At 46.8% G+C, this 19,818-nt stretch overlaps 1 protein-coding gene across 4 annotated transcripts in view; it reads right to left on the reverse strand.

Annotated features, from left to right (window-relative positions):
- Positions 1–5,904: 5,904 nt before the first annotated feature.
- Positions 5,905–19,818, reverse strand: part of Atp9b (ATPase phospholipid transporting 9B (putative)) — a 195,689-nt gene continuing 181,775 nt past the window's right edge. For 2 of the 4 annotated variants that reach the window (XM_040757790.1, XM_040757787.1), the window contains 5 exons: positions 18,671–18,779; positions 11,307–11,364; positions 10,220–10,423; positions 8,578–8,610; positions 6,676–7,846 (listed from right to left, as the gene is read on the reverse strand). In XM_040757790.1, the coding sequence (XP_040613724.1) occupies positions 7,710–7,846; positions 8,578–8,610; positions 10,220–10,423; positions 11,307–11,364; positions 18,671–18,779 (541 nt within the window). In that variant the 3' untranslated portion in view covers positions 6,676–7,709. Of the gene's footprint in view, positions 6,050–6,675; positions 7,847–8,577; positions 8,611–10,219; positions 10,424–11,306; positions 11,365–18,670; positions 18,780–19,818 lie in introns of those variants that run through there. The other 2 variants (XM_040757788.1, XM_040757789.1) reach the window with 2 other exon arrangements.

Here is a 19,818-nt window from a genome sequence, read left to right on the forward strand (position 1 = left end):
GGCTTGACTTGTGAAGCTAGCTCTGCATGCATGATAAGAATATGATGGGGCTCATCTTGGGAACCTCTGCATGTATGAAATGAATATGAAGAGGCTTGTCCTAGGAAGCTCTGCATGTATGCTATGAATACAGAGGGGCTTGTCTTGGGAAGTTTTGCATGTACGGTAGGAATATGAAGGGGCTGGTCGTGGGAAACTCTGCATGAGTGATATGAACACACCATGAGTCACTGAAATTAAGACAGCTAGCAGCGCTTTCTCCCACAGACCTACAGCAGGTAATATTAGCCTCAAAGCCTTGAGGAACTATGGACTCTTTACAGAAAGAGAAATACCAACAACTAACAGCACCCGAGGTTGTGGGAGCCAGATGCATAATTGAGAGGCAATGGGCCACAACCTTCCTGTGACCCAGGTTAATCTCCTGTGCAGAACCTGACCTACATGCAAGGGGCCTGAGCTGCAGGCAGGTAGAGGGTCAGGGCAGATAGGGCAGGTCCTACTGTTTGTGTATTCTTTGTACTTTACCGCCCAAATCCAGGCATGGGGGAGGGACACACCCATCTCTACAGCTTATGGGGGAAGGTGGAGAGTTCCTAGTGTGAACTCCTTTACCCAGAAAATGGCTTTGAAAGTTAATGTTGGCATCAGCAGGTCCTGGCAGGGTTATTGAGTGTAGGTGAATGGCAGCAGATCCTGGCAGGGCAACTGAGTGCAGACCAATGGTAGCAGGTCCTGGCAGGTAACTCAGAGCCTCCAGGTGAATGACATAGTGAGAAATACAGCCACTTCTCCAGGAGAGCCCAAGGCTGCTCTGATGCATAGAGCTTTTCAAGTGTTTACAGAACCCTGTCCATAGCCCATGTCTTCAAACACAGGCTGTTCTCCTAAGGGAAAAACTGAGTCACAGCTATTCAGCCTCTATGTAAAAAAGGGGGCTGCTGGCTGGGAGCAGCTGGATGGCCCTTTGGGAACAGATGACACCCTAGCTGGGATGCCAGCACTACTGGGCTTCTGAAACCAGGGGCACACCAAGAGGGAATGTTTGAACTCCATTTTCACATAAAATCCCAGATTTCTGGTTTGCACTAGTGTTCAATTCTTTAGGCCTCACTCTCCCTCCTCTGGTACCCATGGTACCGAGGGTCCGTTTGCCTTTAGGGGTGGGCTCTGGAGGACCTCAGACACTTGCTGCTGGATGCCATACTTGCAAAGCTGCCCACATAGATCTGTATGCACATCTAGGTTGAGGTCCCAGTTCACTCTGGGCCTGTAGGGCGCAAACCTGCTGCTGGTGTGCTGGGCACAGACACTCTGGAATACTTAAAGTGTAACTGAAGGATGCCTAGTTCCTTTCTGGGCCAAAGTCACAAAGTGATGGGTCCTGGAGATTCTGTCAGTGACTGCGTGTTCACAATCAGCCCCCCAGAGACCTCTGGCTCCATAGGAATACAGGACCTCCCAGATGAGCAGAAGCTTATGAGACCCCCCCCCCCAGGCCCAGGCCCTGGGTTTGTATCCTTTGAACTTTTCCCACAAGGACCAGGCACTTGGAACTCAGACACCAGGGCCCCACTGCAGAGGCAAAACCAGATGTCATCTGCACGCAAGTGTCTGTGAGCAGCAGCATGCTCCTCTGTCAGAACAAAGCCAGGAGTCCTTGTTGGACCCCAGGAAGACGTGGCATCCGGAGTATGCATTGTCATTAGCTGACTAACCCCACCAGAGCCTAGGCATCCAGAGCAACTTGAAAGCACTGTTTCTTGGTTTCTATTGCCCCCTCCTGGGACAATCTGGAATTACACCCATGTTCAGAGGCGCCAATACAGACTGTGGGAGGCATAGTGGTGGGAGAAGGCATTTAAAAACCTGACATCTCTGCATGGCTGAAAGATACCATGTGATGATACAGGTTGGTGTCGTGTGCCTGATTAGAATCTAGAGCTGGATGCTTTCCCTCCAGGGTCCTTCCCAGACTGACACCCCACTCTGTCAAGTCACTGACCAATGCCCAAAGCCAGGACAGAGTCAAACAGATCACGTCCCATCGTGGCTTCTGCTAAATCCTGTGGACACTTGCAAGGAGCTGAAGGGAGAATACAGGGCTTAGCTCGCTTGTGCAGCTGTTTGTATAGGGATGTGAAGGCAAGCCAGTCTTCGATGAGAAGCGTGGAGAGGCCAGGGTTGACTGGTAGCTCAGCCACAGAGCCCCTGATTGGGAACACTCGGGGCTGTGGGGTGCAGATCTGGTGGGGCGGACAAAGGTGCTTGTCTGTGTCCAGGTATATGACCTCTTCCCACCCCACGCCCTCCCGGTCTTCTATAAGTAGCCTGGGTGTACTAGCAGGGATGATTTAGGGACCTACATGAATGTGGCTCTGTGCCTGAGAAGCAGTGTACTAGGCACAGCCAGGTCCACACGTACCACCCTTGCATACAAGGTCAGTTCAGTTCCTCTCGTTCTTGAGAAACCCCCTGAACTCTGTGCCTCAGTTTCTCCAGTCCTTAGTTATCGAGCTGTACTCTCCAAGCGTGCCTGTGATACCATGCTGTCCTCCTGAGGCATTAAGTCTTGCAAGGACAGTCCTACCTTCAAGGGTGCCCATGGCAGGAGGTGCCAAATTCCACGTGGTGGGGCAAGAGGAGGCATAAGGACAACGTCCTTATGTTATGGGGACCAAGAACATTCTGCAGAAGAGCTGTGGGACTGATCCTGGGGAAAGTGACCACTGAGCAATGAGTGCCAGCCTGGCAGTCTTCCCTCCTGGTACATACAGCACCCTCTGCGACCCTGGGGAGTCCTGTTCCTTGGCAACACAAGGCTGGGAGCTTTGGCAGGTGGGCATTTCCTAAGACATAGGACCTGTGGCCTCCTGAGCACTGGCTCAGGCAGATCCTTCCCATCTGGTCTGCGTTGCAGATACTGGCCCCCACTGGAGCTGTCTGCAGGCCATGCATCACAGCCACTCACTGATCTGCTCCCGGTCGACTGGCCTTACCAACTGCCTTTCTTTCCAGGAAACCCAGAGGAATGTGAAGGGCTGCTGCCCAGGCCTGAGCTCCCTTTCCACACTCGGCCCTGGGGTCTGATGTTTCTGACCTGACCATTCAGCAGAAGGTCTCTCAGTCCTCTGAATACAGGTTTATAGGAAGTTTAAAAGCACAAGTTGTGGGGAAGCCCCCTACCCCTGTCTAGCACATATCCATGCTGTAAGGACCACAATGGTGGGCTATAGTGCTATTGCCTGTCACAGAATGTTCAGCTCCCCACCCTGAACGCTCCAAGAATGTTGCTGTGGGGTTCCTTCCAAAGGCTCAGTTTGTTGAAGGTTTGGTTCCCAGATGGTGCTGTGGGGAAGTGTGTGGCCTCGCCAGAGATGGGGCCACAGGGAGGAGCTTAGGCCACTAGGGGTGTGCCCACGAGGAAGGGGATAGGTAACTGTGGTCCCTTCCTGTCCACCCCAGGAGTGCAGCATGGATGTAGCATGCACTCCCTGATGTGATTTTCTGCTTCACCAGAAACTATGAACATAATGAACCTTTCCACTTTTCTGATTTTCTCAGGTGTTTTTATACTCACCTGCTGCTATGTCTCATCAATGGAAGCAGAGCATGGGAATTTAGTCTCTTCTCAGCATGGGGGGGCATGGGGGGCATGGAGGGTGGGGGGCTCCATCTGATCTTCAGAGCTGGCTTCTGGGATTATTGCCTCCAGTGTGGCCCTTTCTTACCGACACTCATATTATCTTTTTTTTTTTTTTTTTTTTTTGCTTCCTGATTAAGCCTCCTTTGCTATTTCCCCCTAGTTTCCCAGATGTCTTGATTTTAGACTTCCCCTCTCATATAAGCATTTAAACCTATAAATCCCTCAAGCATGGCTTTGTGTCTCTCAAATCTTGACATTTCTATTACATTGAAATAGTGTAAATTTTCTCTAGTCCTTTCCCTTTTCTGCCATTTTTAGAAGTAGGTCATTTGATGTTTGTTTTGATTTGTGAAACAGGGCCTTGCCACACCCTCAAATTTACAACCCTCAGCCTCCGCCTCCGAGTGTTGGAATTGCAGGCCTGTGTCAAGCACGCCAAGTTGGTTCTGGCTTTGGTCTTCTCTGGGCTCCTCGGCTGTGATTTCTGCCGTGGCTGGGCACCCAGCTGGTGTGATGGGCTGACAGCCTCACCTTCATTTCTCACTCCTTCCATGCTAGCTGTTGCTGATGGATGGCAATCAGAGGTGGGCAGGTGCTTCAGTGGGCAACAGCACTCGCTGGCTAAGCACAGACTCAGTTCAAGCCCCAACACCCACATGAAAATCGAGCATGCTTGCTTGCACCTGTAACCCCAATGCCGTGTGGGGAAGCACTGCGGCATGCTGGCTCCAGACTGGGTTAAGTCAGAGGACGGAGGCAGGGAGTGATGGAGCGGGCCACCTGATGTCCCCTCTGGTCTCCACATATGCATGGAAGTGCTACCTGAATACGCCCGTGCATGTACCACACACCATATGTATACATAGAGACACAATCTCTGAAAAACTAAATTAAATCAGCTAGCTGTGCTTAGGAAGGCAACTGGCCCACCGAGACCAGAGTGTTCTGTCATGTGTCCTCTGTGCCTTAGAATTTACAGCAAGTGCTCTCTTTGTCCCCAGGGATACTTGCTATCATGCCGTCTACTTTGAGTGATACTGCCTTGGCTTCATGCTGCCTTCTGGTAGCACGCTGCAGCGGCCCCACTATGCCCACTGTGTCTCAGCCTAGGGTGCAGTTAGCTTTGCTTTTGCCCATCTGGGTCACCTGTTGTCTTTTGTGACAGTGCCTCTGGTGCACTGAGCATACTTGCTTAGTGGCCCTGAAGGCAGGTCCCCAGGCCACCCGCAGAGGTGCAGCAGCAAGCGGCTTGCTTGGCTACCCTGAGTATTTCTACTACAGCCTCTTTGCTGGGTTCTGGGTACCACAGGGATAACCAGTGGTCACTTTAACAATGTTACTGTTCTGTGGGAACATGGTGAGGCCCTCTCTGTTTCACATCTGTTAGAAGACAAAGCATGGTGGCCCTAGGCTGAAATGCTATGTGGCCATCAAAATTTATCCACCCACCTAACTGCCCACCACCCGACATTCACCCTCTTACCCATCGACACCCATCTATCCATACATCTGTCTATCCATACATCTATCAACCTGCCTATCTGCTTACTCATTTATTACCTCCTGGACTGACAGACCGACCGAAAGACCGACCATCCATCGAGCCATCTACCCACGCACTGATCTATCCAGTCACCTACTGACTATCCAGTTGCGTACCCATGCGCCTGCCCACCCGTCCGCTGCTTATCATTCTTCCCTTTGTTCACCCACCACGTCTGCCTCAGTGGCCTTTCCCGTGGACCCTCACAACTCCACTGCACTGTACTGGGCTCTGCTTCCATGCCATCTCTTCCTCTGATCCCAAGGTGAGTGCTTCTTTTCTGGTCTTGGCTCAATCCCATCTTTCCAGGCACCTCACTTGCTATCTGTCCTGCCAGCTTCCTTACATGCACGTTTTCATGTGGAATGAGCAAGACCTTGTCTGTCACATGCTTTTGTGTACTACAGGAACTTGTGAGAGTTTCCTGCCTGGGAGCTTCCAATGGGGAGGACGTCAAGACCAGGGCCCTTAGACGGCTGCAGAGGCCCTTTCTTTGCACAAGGCAGGGAAGCAGCCTGCAGAAGCCCCGTGAGGGCTGGACAGTGCTCACCAGCAGGCAAGCCTGTCCATAAGGAGTTCTGGAGCTGACACAGCTCCAGAATTGAAAACTACACTCAGCGAGGTTGTCTCAGAAGCCAGCAGGACCACAATGTTGCCCCTCTAGGTGGCTCCTTCCCCTGGCACTTGAAGAGCTACTTCGTAGGTCTGAGCTAGATCAGGTCTAATGATCCTTTATTAAGTAGTCACTTTCTTCCATCCAGCCAAGGACCAATGCTACACAGATCTTGAGTCACTGTGCGCCAGGCATCTGCTCAGGGCTTCCTCCCATCGTCGTCTCATTTGACCCGAACAGCGGCACCCTGAAGGGGAGATTATGTTCACTTCATGGATGAGAAACCACAATGGCTTCCCACAGACTCTAACTAAGACTTCATGCATCTCAACCTCTGAAGACATAAAGCCTGACTGCTGCTCTGTCTCACGACTGTGTGAAAGCTCCTGCACAGCACAGACCACTTCTGCTGCTCTCTGTGTCTCATGACTAGGTGAAGGCTGCTGAGCCCGAGGGGCTAATGGTATTGTTCTCTGAGGCTGCCTGCAACTCTTCACCACCACGCTGGTTAGCTTCCCGTGTGCGCTCTATTTCTGAACAGCACACGGGTAAGGGAGTGATCTGCTGTCAGTCCACACCCTGATCAAAGCAATGTGCTGTCAGCTCACGGCCTCTTGGCATTTCTGTAAATCCGATACCCTTAATTCACGCTGCATCAATGAAGTCCAGTAAGGTATGTTGGTCAGTGACCTTTGGGCTCCCTCTTTTCAACAGGGAGAAGACAACCGGCCTGTGAACTGACAACGAACAGTGACACCTTGTGGGGAATCTAAGAAACAGCTTTTCCTGACTGCAGTCTGCCTGGAAAGGGAATACTTAAGCTCTCAGAAAGTTCCTCACTAACAACAAAGGCGCTCAAGTCAAAAGGCACTGTAGGGACCAATGAAGCTTTATTTGCAGCCAAAGAATTTCTCCTCTGAAGAGCAATGCTCACAGGAGCCTAGGGGGAGGGTTCTGCACAGACCATGGCCTGTGAGGGTCATGTCCTCAGTGCTCCGTTCACCCAGCTTGTCCTTCCCCAAGGGTTTCAGGGTCTCAGGGCCCACATCTGAGGGGAAGTCACGCTGAAGAGCATATACAAAACTAGTGCAAAGGAGACTCCCACAGCCTGCTGTACAGTGTGAAGAGCCGAGGTCATAGGTCACTGTGTGACGGGCACACACTGCAGTGCAGAGCTGCGCGCACACAATGCTTGGGGCGAACTAAGGCCAGCATCCCTCCAAGGAACTCCCATCAGCCCTCAGTGCAGCCTTTGACAGGGGATCTGCCATCACAAGCTCAGACGAGTGCTGAGAGAACAGAGAGCCACGTAGACTAGGGACACCTACTGAGGAAGCAAAGCATTGTGGTGCTGGCAGTCGCACAGGGCAGCTGAGTTCTACGTAAACAGTTTTGAATACGGTTTTACAGATATAAAAACATATCAGCTAACGGCAGTGCCTTGAGGAATGGTTTACATTCATAGCTGCAACGGAATTAGGATATCAGAAGTGTCACCGCTTGGCCACCTGGGCTTGTTACGTGTGTGGTGTCCACTGAAAAGCAAAACTGCATCTGAGGAGGAGTGTGCCAGCGGCAGAGGGTGGACGAGCAGGCCCACCGTCTGCTGAGGGGCAGTGGCATGTGCAGGCATGGCATCTCCAGCCTGAGCAGGAATGGCTTTCTACAGTACACCATCAAAGAAAGGAGGCGGGTGCTGGGACAGTCAGAAATTATGCTTTCGATGCTCAGGAACTAAGCCCTGCCCAGTCGTGCTGAAGCAATCACTTCCTTTCAGTAGCTGTTCACGCTGCTTCAGTACAGACACTGGGAGGAAGGCCAGGTGAGCTCAGCCCTCAGCCCACCAGAAGTGCCAGTCCCTCATGCTGCCCAGCGCAGGAGTGTCTCTACCTGGCCTCATGTCATACTCAGGAGGACAGCTTGGAGTAGCTGGGAGGGGACAGCTTTCGCTTCAAGTACTTGAGCACGTAGAGTGGAAGGCAGCTGACCACAGTGATGGCTGACACTTTCCACAAGAAGGTCACGGTTGTGATGAAGGCAACATCTGTCGGGAGGAGGGAGAGGAGAGATTGAGAGCCAGCTACAAGAGCTCCCAGCCCCTAAGATCATAGTCACAGCGCAGACTGAGCCCCCTTCCCCATCCCCAGAACCATAGGCTCCATCACAGTCATGCACACAGGTCTGTTGCCCTTGACCTCGACTGCCCTCACTGCCCAGCTGTCTGTGGTGTAAACCTGTCCAGTTTGTACTTCTCTCAACACAGTGAGCACATCCTGGCACCAGGAAGGGCTTGCACATGGCTAAGCTAACAGGTAGACAGCACGTTCGGCATGACTTACAGAGGACACAGGCTCACTTTGCTGTTAACAAGGCCATCGAAGTCCACATGGCAAGACATGTGTGAACAGTCTCATCTGTGCATAAGAGTCTACAAGCTGAGGAATCCCCTAGATTGCTACCAGAGCTGAGAGAAGAGGTTCTGCTCACCAGTTATAGATTACACTGGGGCTGGAGACCGGGTTCTCCATGCACAGCTGGAGAAAACCTCTAGTTGGCACTTACAGGCAGGTCTGTTTTAGGGAGGACAGACAGAACCTAGGAGCGCACTTGTGCAGGTAGGAAGCTCAGGGTGGCTTCATGAGGTCTTAGTTGGTAAGAGTGCTGAGTTAAAGAAAACTGGTTTTTATTTGAACTTGGAAGAATTAGCCTAGTGTGCCCACCAATGTTGTTTTGCTAAACGTCTGTACTCGGGAAGGGAATAGTAACTTTACCTACCTAAGAAAGCGCCAAAAGATACTCTGCCTATACCTGTGCCAAGAGAAAACATGAATAAAGCAGATGAAGGAAAGGCTGAAGGAGGCTCAGGCATTTTTAGTGGTTAGTTAGCTACACATTGGAGAAATGCATTAAAAAGCAGTACAATGTTAGCATGAAGTGCACTTGTGGTAACATTTGAAACGAGAACGAATGACAATGTAACGATTCTGCCACTGTAACACTAAGCAGATGCCCAGACCGGTTCCCTGAGTCTGTGCGAGTATCTAAGAGTATTTACTATCTACTTGAGAACAAATATATATATGTGTGTATATATATGTATATATATGTGTATATACAACACACACATGTATATATGTATATATATATTTGTATTTCACATTTCTTTTAATGTAAGCTAACTCTTTCCACTCCCCATCTCATCATTCCCTGCCTGGTCCACAGAGTGATGGCCTATAGCAACTGAATATACTCACTGTGGCTTTGACCCACCACCTACAGGGACTCTGTTATTTATCAGTGTGCAAACTCCACACTCATCACCCCAAAGTCACATTGTTTCCATGTGAAATGCAGGGACCATAGGTGTGTGACTAACTTGTATGGACAATTGTTCATGAAGGCAACTGTTGCTGCTGTCATGGATGTGGAGAACACAAGAAGGACTTGCAAAACTGTCTCCTTTCTGAAGCCTGGAGCCTTTCTTTTCAGATCAGGAAATACACTGCTTGACTTTCAGGCAGCTACAAGAATGCATGCACACCATGGGTGCATAGACCACGCCTACACCTCTGCTTTGGAGTCTGGGAAGCTGGGCCTTCCGTATCCAGCAGCAATGCAGCCCCACAATCACTGATGTTCAAATGAGCGTCTGTCCTTGGTTTTATAGCTCTTGGCAAAGGATCAGACTTGGTGTCATCGGCCACAATGACCAAGCTGAGGTGACCTGGCTCTGCCATTCTCAGCGTCTCTGGAGAAAAAGAGTGATGAAACCTATCCGTACAGAGCAGAGTGGGTCAGGTAAGGGTGGAGCCGTGCTAAGGGACATGCAGATACTGGGAATGCTGAGGACACCGAGTGTAGATTAACAGATGGGCAACTCCCGAGCAAGCAGCACATTTCACTTAGGACCTTTTTCCTAAGAGATCTGGGCTCAGGGTACCCCCACAATCCCAAGATCCCCTGGCACGTCACTGTGAGCTGGGCTGGGGTTAGCCTAAGGAATGCATTAGAAGTGACAGGCAATGGACTTCATCTCAGGGAGGTGCTGGCAAAGACCCCTCGTCACACAGCTACTATGAGGAGCCTGGTTGGAACACAGCAGAAGGAAGCAGAAGGCACGTGACTCGTGTCCACCCAGACCTCCTGTCTAAAAGTGCCTGCTTTGAAGCAGCCAGTGACTTCCACATGAAAACCAACAGCACAGCTCTTGTAGGGAAAATGGTTGGAAACAACATAAATAAGACTGTGAAGGTCTTAATTTTATAAATTACTGTAAGGTCTTTATCTTTCCATAAAAACAAACTTCTGGGTTGCAAAACTTTCTGCTATGGGATTTGTCTATAATATAAGCTAGTAAAGAAATAACAGCAAAAGGTTAATTTGTTACAGATAATGAACCAAAGCTCCAAGCACTTACCAAAATACTCATTTAGAAAAGCAAGTGAGGCAACATAGCAGCCCAGACTGAGGAACTCGGCCACAACCATGAGCCAGTGCCATGTCCTGATGGTCAGAGCCACCATGAGCAGCTCAGTCAAGATCAGCGCTGTGAAGGAGATGGCCACGACGTGGACGAACTCTGCTTCGAAGAGCACCAGGGCCCCGTACATGAGGATGCCACCTGCGAGAAAGAGGGCAGAGGAGCCGCTTTCAGCACAGCTTCTTTGCAGGCTTGGAAACTGCACAAGCTGGCCAGGAAAGGGAGCACAGAAACGGCTGGCTTACACACATGCAATAAGGACGGAACCAGGGCTGCACACTCTCTTGGCAAGAACTGACAGTCCCGTCCAATGCTGGCATTTGCAGAGGTTCACCCACTTTAAAGATCTGTAGGAAGCCAATGTCCCCCTTGGTTGACTTCATAGCAAGCATCACACAAGCTCTCTGTCTGCTAGGGTAATGCATCCTTCACCGGAACTCCAGCAGACAGCAATGGCTTCCAGTTACAAACAGATATCTCAAAGCCTCACTATCTTCACTACATCAAAGAAAACTGCTGTGTAGCACAATATAAAAAGTGCTTATTAGAATTTTCTGATTAGTTGATACAACAGTGTAAAAGTACCAGTCTGGGGCTTGGGGATGCAGCTAAGTAGGCAGAGTACCTGCTTTGTATAAAGGAGGTCGTGGGTTTGACCCTTAGCATCACACAAACTGGGCACAGTGACAAAACCTGTAATCCCAGCACTTGGAAGGATCAGGAGTTCAAGACCAGTCTCAGCTACAAAATGAGTTAGCCCATCTTGGGCTACAAGAGATGCATGCTATCTCTAAAAATTAAAACCTCCAAAATCAAACCAAAACCAAAAGCTCTCTCCAGAATATCAATGCACACATCCACATGCTGGGATACCAATCTACAAGATAAATAAAGGCTAATACATAATTGCTGAAGAAATTTAAACTTGAAATTTAACATGTGGGGGAAAACAATATTGCTAACACACACACACACACACACACACACACACACTTCGGTCTGGTAAAATCAGGGCCCATCTTACCTTGGTAAACACTGATCAAAACCCAAATGAGGAAGGTCTTGAAGGAAAGGGATCTCCCCTAGGATGGACAGTGGGTGGAACGGTTAGTTAGGAGAGCAGAGCAGCATGCCTGACTATATAATCTCAAGGGGTCGGGGACTGGGAGCATCTCAAGGGATCTACGCCCACCCATACAGTGTCCTAACCTGACAAAGGATACCTCAGGTGATGCTGTCCCTTGAAGAAGCTGCCTGGCTGTGCACCATGGGTATGTACTGAATGCCTGTGGATGGTTAGGGTCTCATCTGTAGAATTATTAAGCCACAGCCATGTCCTTGGATGACTAGTAACCCAGAAGTTAGTCTCTATAGACAAACATTTAACTGAACTAGAAGATAAAAACTGTAATAAAAATATTTCCCCTCTACTTTGTTACTTGTTGGAAATAAATATTTCCTTTTTAGTTTTCTCTGGACTCTCTGACTCCCAAATAAAAATGGTGAAGGCATTTCAGTTATGACTTGTCCCAACTGGAATAAGAATTTCTGCTTTAGTAACCCATTCAGGAAAACTTTCCACATTAGTAAGTCCAGCACGGACAGATGGGATGAGTTCCTGTGTACTCTACTTCACCTTTCCAACTAAGCGCAGGCTCCAGCATGGGCTAGAGACGAGAGATGCAGCCAGTCACCTCCACTGAATCTCACAGCTTACAATGTTTCAGTGCAAGGCAGCACTGTCAAGGCTCAGTGCCTTACTCAGTGCTAGAGTCCATCAGGAGACATACGCCACAGTAGGATGGGGTGAGCCTCTCCCTTATGGAGACACTTGCATGGACAGGGCAAGAATGGGGGAGCCTGGCACTCTCCTTCGGCTCCCACTTGCATGCCTCTGGCATCCTGTCAGTGAATCAGAGTCCAAAGTTCTGCATTTAATATATTTTGTAGGAGATGTGGGTTAAGTGGCCACAAGGACAGATGGACTGTTAAGGGGCAGACAGCTGGAGAGTTAAGGGAGTTTAATGCCCTTCCAACACAAGTTGGTGCAGAACTTCCTGGAGCTCCAGTTCCAGGAGATATGAACATACTTGGGCTTCTGTGGGCACCTGCACAATGCGGTGCACATACATGCATGCAGGTACATGTACAGACTATAATTCAAGTTGTACTTTAGCTGTAAACAATAGTTCATTTGAACAGTTTTCTTGGTTACAAGGATCCATCAGTGAAGATACTGACTGAGCCCTAATCCTCACTACAGATGTGCATAGGAAGAATTCATCTATACTGTAATTTATTAAAGTTAATACTGATTTTCAAAGACAGAGGGATTTAGAACATTTCTTAAGCACGTATTTCACAAGAACACTTCTCTTGTAAGACACTAGCATGTTTGGTCTTTGGCCATAAAACCCATCTGTAATTAAGCATGTGACTAATTTTACTTCAGGAATTTAAAAGGAAATTTAACTTTAATGTTCTGTATAAGTAGAGATTTACTCAATAGCCAGATTTTCTGAAATGTAGAGACTGGGAGAAAATGATCAATTTAGATGTTGGAAGTTAATGGGGACATTTGTACCATGTGTCTTGTTAAGGCTGCAAACATATCAGGGCATTAAGGCCACACATCCAATCTGCACATATAACAACTGTTGACTCTATACAGGCCACAGATTAGTAAGTCACTACATAATAAAATGGGCATAAAAACTATGAATAAGTAATCAGAGAAAATGTGCATAAGCCTCGTGTTCCTTGATGTAGATGCTTACAAACAGATCTGTGAGAGAAGGAATCTTACTTTGTGGTACAAATGTATGAGTCCCAGAAGCAACTCACTCACTGTGAACTTCGAGCTGCTTCTAAACTGGTCTTCCTAATACAGGATGTCCGTTCCTTTGAATGACAGGCTCAATTGCTCCCTTAAGTATTAAAGACCAGGTTACCCAACAGGGACTCTGTCCACGTGCTAGAAGTGAAGAGCACACAGGCTCTGGACAGACACTGAGAGTCAGCCTTGCCCAGCACACACCTCCTGACTAAATTTGCATGTCTCGGTTTCCTCTTCTATGAGATACATAATGGCATGTGCCACAGGTCAAATAAACTATAAGCATATAGAAACTATAAATGATAGCACATCCAATGGGTGCTGCCATTGACATATCTCCAAATAAACATTACACATTGATTGTAGATGAACCAAAAAATGTAATAAGAAGGGAATTTTGCGAAAGGGTTAATCAACCTCAGGATGACTAAAATCACTAATATGAGAGCACAGAGTGTCACTGGATGTAGAATGCATGTGTAGCTCACAGTGCCATGTGCTTACGGCGCACAAGTGGGCTGGAACCATGCTGTGCTTACACGCAGGTTACAGGTGTGTACACTGATGTGCACATGAGCAGACCTCTCCTCTGGGTGCCAGCAGAGGGACATTCTTGGTTTCTCAGAAGTGGCCAGGACTCCCTCTTTCATCACAGTATCCTCCCAGCCCATCTCAACTAACTTTGTTTCCTATCAGAGTCACAACAAAATGATTGTTTCTGTCATATTCCCAAGGTTGAAGTGGGAAGGTAGGGGCCATAGTACAAATATCATAGAGGCAACTAAAAACTGAAAGAAAATAGTATAGAGACTCAAGAAGAACAAATCATGGTTTGTTTGATGGGCACGGCAATGTCACAGAAAGACCTGTTAGCTAACTGGTAATATTTTTGAACATGTAAGACCAGAAAGCAGACAGGGCAATCTGGTAGGTGGCTGAGTGCCCTTGGTCAGTCTGCATCTAGGCTAGGGTCAGGGCTGACACACACAGTTCAGAAAATCACTCTGTATCCCCACAGGAGCTGTGACAGCAGAGGACAGTTGCCACAGACTCTCCAGCCTGGTCAGAGCTTGCTATACCCATGGACACTCAGCAATAATCGGTACTAAAAACTCAATTTTGAGAGTTCATTATGTATTGTGAATAAAGTCCTTTTGCAGAGTGTAACTTGCAAATACTTTCTCCCAGTCCATGGTATGACTTCATGTTCTTATTTTCCAAACTATGTAATTCATAAAGCAAAACTTAAAAATAATGAAATCCAATCTATTCTGTCCTTTATGGATCATAGTTTTTGATATATGTCTAAAAACTGTTAGTCATTATGAATTTTTTTTCCTGTACTTCTTCCAGCAGGCCTACAGTTTACATATACACCAATGGTCACTTGAATGCCTATGCACGCATGGAGTGAGGGAATAATGGTTGCTATGCAAATACAACCAGCTGTCCTGACATCACCCCTTCTTCCACTTAGTTCAAAGGTCAGTGGGCAGTGTGGATTCTCTCCACTTATGTGTCTATCCTGTCTACTGCCCTTACTGTTAAGTCTTGAAATATGCAAGTTAACCAACCAACTCTGTTCTTTTCCCAAGCTGTTTCAACAAATCCAGTTTCCCTGCAATTCCATCTAAATTTAAGAGCTAGTTTGTCAATAATCAACAAAGTTCAGTCCCCAAATAAAAAACACCCCTTTACATTTTAATTCCTTCAAAGGTATGCCATAGTTCCTGTGCATGTGTTTTGCACATTCTATCAGAGCTATATTAAAAGTGCTTGGCTTGTTTATATTACTAAAAATGATATTTTTGGATTTAGCTAATGCTAGTATATTAGATTTCGAAATCACATAAAATACTTTTATCTTTTTTGAGATTTCAACATAATTATGGTACCTAAAAAAGAAGTTAACAATTTTTTCATTGTAAAATTCTATGCCTTTAATTTATGGTTTTATTCAGTACTATTTTAAAAATTATACAAGGGCACATATACCCATGTTAAAAGATAGAATCATTTTGAGACTATTCTACAGAAAAGAAGAAATAGTAGACAGGTTCAGAGTTCTTCTGAAGGGCCATCTGCAATTACTTCCTGGGTATCTTTGCAACTGGTTAGAAAACAAACTAGTTCTGCCATTAGCCAAAGATGGAAGACTGTGACCTGGGAGGCAAACTCACAGCCAAGCAGACACATCTCAGGCTGTGGGCTGTCTCAGCTGACGTCGAGACACCTCAGTAACCCTGATCTCAGACTCACTAGCTCTCTTAGCGTGTGTCCATCAGACATGAAGAAACTTGCAGGGCTGGGGGAGGCACCAGCACGCCAATTCCTGTGGAGACTGAGTGAACTCAAGAGAAGCACCAGGTATGTTATTGTTTAGGCCTGGGCAATAGAGATGTCTGGTATCTGTTCACTAAATAGTTGATGAATGAATGAGGGAGGGAGTATAAATAAATCAACTACATAAAAAGGCAACATTTCCTGCGTTCTCGAAAAATATCAGTTTGCTTTCCTTATAGAAAATAATGTATTTGTAACAAATATTTCTAGTTCTTCATGTGAATCCCAGTTACGCTCTAAACTGTTACACAGTGTTTCTCTAATAGGTCCACAATTAGCAAATCTGGTTGGAGTAGTAAGGTGGATCTGTAATGCTTGCACTGTTCATACTTTTGACTAAAACTTATCAAGTACATACAGAAAACAGTGTGTGGTGGTTTGAAAGACAATCGTCCCAAAGACTCAACTTTGAATACTTGGTCCCTAGTTGGGGAACTGGTTTTGTGAAGGATTAGGAGGGATGATCTTGTTGGGGGGGATGGATGTGTCACCTGGGGTGGGCTTTGAGGTTTAAAAAGCCCATGTCAGGCTCAGATTCACTCTCTACCTCCCCCTTGTGGATCATGTGTAGGCTGCCAGCTGCTGCTCCAGCTCCGTGTCTGCTCACCTGCTGCTATGCTCACTGCCATGCTGGTCACGGACTGTCCCTCTGAACTGTAAGCAAGCCCCCAATTAAACGTTGTCTTTTATTAGTTGCCTTGGTCATCATGTCTCTTCGTAGCAACAGAAAAGGTGACTAAGACACAGAGTATTTGTCGCAAAGAACACAGTACCTCCCTTGGTAGCTTTGCCTTTGGATGAGCAACTCAGAATATGCTGGACAAGATTAGCAGTGGGCAACTGTCACAAGCTACAGCTTATTTCATGTTACTGTCCTCTGCTTCCATCCTGGCATTTACCACAAAATATGGTTTCTTCTGCTGGTAAAATGCAGGCTCACTGGGAGCAGGAGCAGGGACTACACCTCATGTCCTTTGGTTTGTACAGGTGCCTCTTGCATGGGCACATGGTGGCCCATCCCTGGTTCCATGATTATTAAAGGACAGAAAGAGCAGCCATGTGGATGTCTTGTCAAAGTATTCAGAAGAAATGAAAAACTTAAAAATGGCTCTTCCAATTAAGTTAAGACAGTTCAACTTAATCTACCTGCTAAAACTGTTTCTGAAGGATTTAAAGCATATAGACCTGTAACATAATAGAATCTATAAAGATAAAAAGGACCACTTTCTGGATCATGGACAAAGAGAAATTTGAGAACATGGGGAACTGAATTGTTAGAATCATGCAAGGATCATTTCGGGGCGTTAAGACATTCTATCTTTACAAAAATGGAAACAACACACATGAGATAACAACCCAGTTCAGACGGCACAAGAAACTCCTCATGCTTATATGGTGTGAGCTAATGATGATATACAGCTGGAGACAATGAGCTACTTAACACTTGTGACCCTATACAGTTTTGTACTAGAGTAATTTTGGTGCCTGTGATGGTACCGGTGGATCCTTACAAGGCCTAAATCATTACACGTGGTAAAGGCCATGCTTCCTCTACTGCCCGTGGAAACCTGTGCTTGCCAATCATTTCACTGCTGCTGCTGAGAGCCCCTCCAAACCTGTGAGCGAGTCTATAACTCTGAGCAGCACGACTTATAGGGTCCCAACTAATGGGTTACAAACTGCCCAGATTTAAGAATGGTGGGGGTAGTGGGTAGGGGTGTCTAAACTTGTATCAAAAGCTAGTTTCCTCCTTCCTCTTGTTAGCAAACATTTGCTACAACCATATTATCATTATGTACAACCATAGTATCATTATGATGATGGATGACATTTATACCTTACTTTATGCAATAATAATGAAGGTTTACTTAACCTGAAAATAGGATTACATGAACATTACAGCTCTTTAAAGATGCCTTAAGTTTTATAAATTTGGTCCTTATAATAACACCATGAAACCCCTAAAGTAATGTGACTTTACCCAACACCTATCTGGTGAGCTGATGGTCATCTGAACTAGTCTGGTCTATTAGTAGTCAGCTGGATTACGGTCTAGTCTGTTAATTAGTAGTCAGATGGATTATGGTCTAGTCTGTTAATTAGTAGTCAGCTGGATTACGGTCTAGTATGTTAGTGGTAGTGAGCTTGGTTACATCTTAATCTGTTAACGGTCATTTGGGCTAGCAACTAATTCCTTGAATACCCAATCTAATTCTTTCTTCATTATATCATGTTGACACTGCTTTAAATTGGAGTTGATAACTTCAGTTAAGGAACTAAAACCTAAATTTAATCAAAGTTCGTGGTTTTTGTTTTCTGTGCTGGTTTAGGAAAAGCTAGCTAGCGATGTAGAATAATGTAACTTCAGAGGGAGATGCAGCTCTCCCTCCACCCTTGTGCTCTTAGTTTTAGCTTTAAGAATATGCTGGTGGCGCACGCCTTTAATCCCAGCACTCGGGAGGCAGAGGCAGGCGGATCTCTGTGAGTTCGAGGCCGGGCTGGACTGACAGCCTCAAAAACAATACAGAGAAACCCTGTCTCGTAAAAACAAACAAACAACAACAAAAAAAAGAATATGCTTTGATGTAGCACATGGCTAACTTCACACCTCCTCAGGAACAGCTTTTTCTTCAGAGGGCAGGTCCAGGACAAGCAGGCCTCTTCACAGTGGCAGCTTCCGTCTTTCCAGGGCAGACTATGCTGTGCACTATTTCCACAGGACAGCACAAGTCTCCAGGACAGAGGCATGCTGGGAACCACTTCCAAGGTGTGATTCTGAAACCCACAACTAGACAACTAGAGACCCCGGACATGCCCAGTCAGGGACTCTAGGGCCTGCAGCTGGACAGTGCTGCACTCTGCACTGAGCAAAGGAGGCTGGTCTTCTCACATGGTGACAGTGTTAGGCAGGCTGAGCCATAGTTAGAGAGGGCCTTTTGTAAGACTCAATACACAGGTGTGGATACCTTTGCTAAATTTATGAAAGTTGCACAAATGGTTCAGAACACCCATTCAATTCTTATGTATAACATCACATGCCTTTGACAAAGAGTTGAGAATGTTTTTTAAAAAACAATTCTTCAAAACATGTTTTCTTAAGCTTGTTATGTGCCAGGCTGTATGCTATCCAGGACAGAGGATGTTTCTGCTTTGCTGGAACACACAAAGGCCAGTGCTCTCCCTGGACAAGGCTGGCACTGGAGTCTTACCTTGGTGAGGTCCTTGTACAGTTCTGGGTACAGAATCGCCATTTCTGGCTTCACATCTTGATCCAACACTAAGGAGAACACTGGGAACATGGTATAGATAGTTGCATACCTAGGAAAGCAAGACGAACAGAGTTGAGTTGGCCCGATGACTGTCTGTGACACAACTGTGACCATGTTTCTAGACTTAGAGGCAGGTCAAAGTCTCAAAACCACAAAACACATTCTATGAAAACAAACCCAGCCCCGCAGATAGCACCACTTTAGATCCCTCCTGAAACTGGTTACTGAGCCCAACACAGGAGGTCGTATAAACCGCAGACTCTTACAGACAGAAGCATGCCTTTCAAACGAGAGTTTTCTTATTAAACTCCCACTTTTTGGGACAGGACTGAAACTTCCCCGGAAGCCCAGGCAGGCCTTGAACTTGGGATCTTCCTACCTCAGCCTTCTGAGTGCTAGGATTACATAATATTGTCCAGTTTCCTTATTAAACTTTGAATGATACTTGCAGACTCACATGCAGCCCATTTAATTCAGAGATATCTTAACTTTCTTCACACCAGAACCCTTGACTGACAGTCAACACCAAGCCCACCAGCATGCCCATGATTCTCCAACTACACTCAGCCCTTAGGCCTGTACCTAGGCCATTCTAGCTGTCATGTTAGGTTACTGTGGAGACATAGGCAGAAGACAAGTTTGGGGCTGGCTTTCCAGACTCAGTGCCATGCCTTTGTGTTATTCTAGGCTGTGGCTGTGCACAGGGCCTTCCTTACAATTGAGTGGTACCTCATGGTGATAAGCCACACTCATTGAACCACTTGCTCATTTGTATAAATACATCTTGGTATTCCTAATTTGGGTTTATTGCAAATAAAACTGAAAAAGTAACCACTGTCCCCTTCCTGACACAGGGTCTTATTCTGTAGCCAAAGCTGGACTGGGACTGATTACATATCCAAGCTGGCCTCAACTTGTTTTGCCTCAGCCTCACAAGTGCTGGGATTATTTACAGACACCCACCACTATGCTCAGTTTGTCCCAATTTTTGTGCAGATTATCTGTCACTTCTTTGGGCTGAAATGTCACCACAATAGGTTCTAGTCACACAGCAGAGGCATATTTAGTTTCCTTTGCATGCCTATGAT

Source organism: Mesocricetus auratus, unplaced genomic scaffold (genome assembly GCF_017639785.1).
Source record: "Mesocricetus auratus isolate SY011 unplaced genomic scaffold, BCM_Maur_2.0 Super-Scaffold_100015, whole genome shotgun sequence".
NCBI classification, from domain to species: domain Eukaryota; kingdom Metazoa; phylum Chordata; class Mammalia; order Rodentia; family Cricetidae; genus Mesocricetus; species Mesocricetus auratus.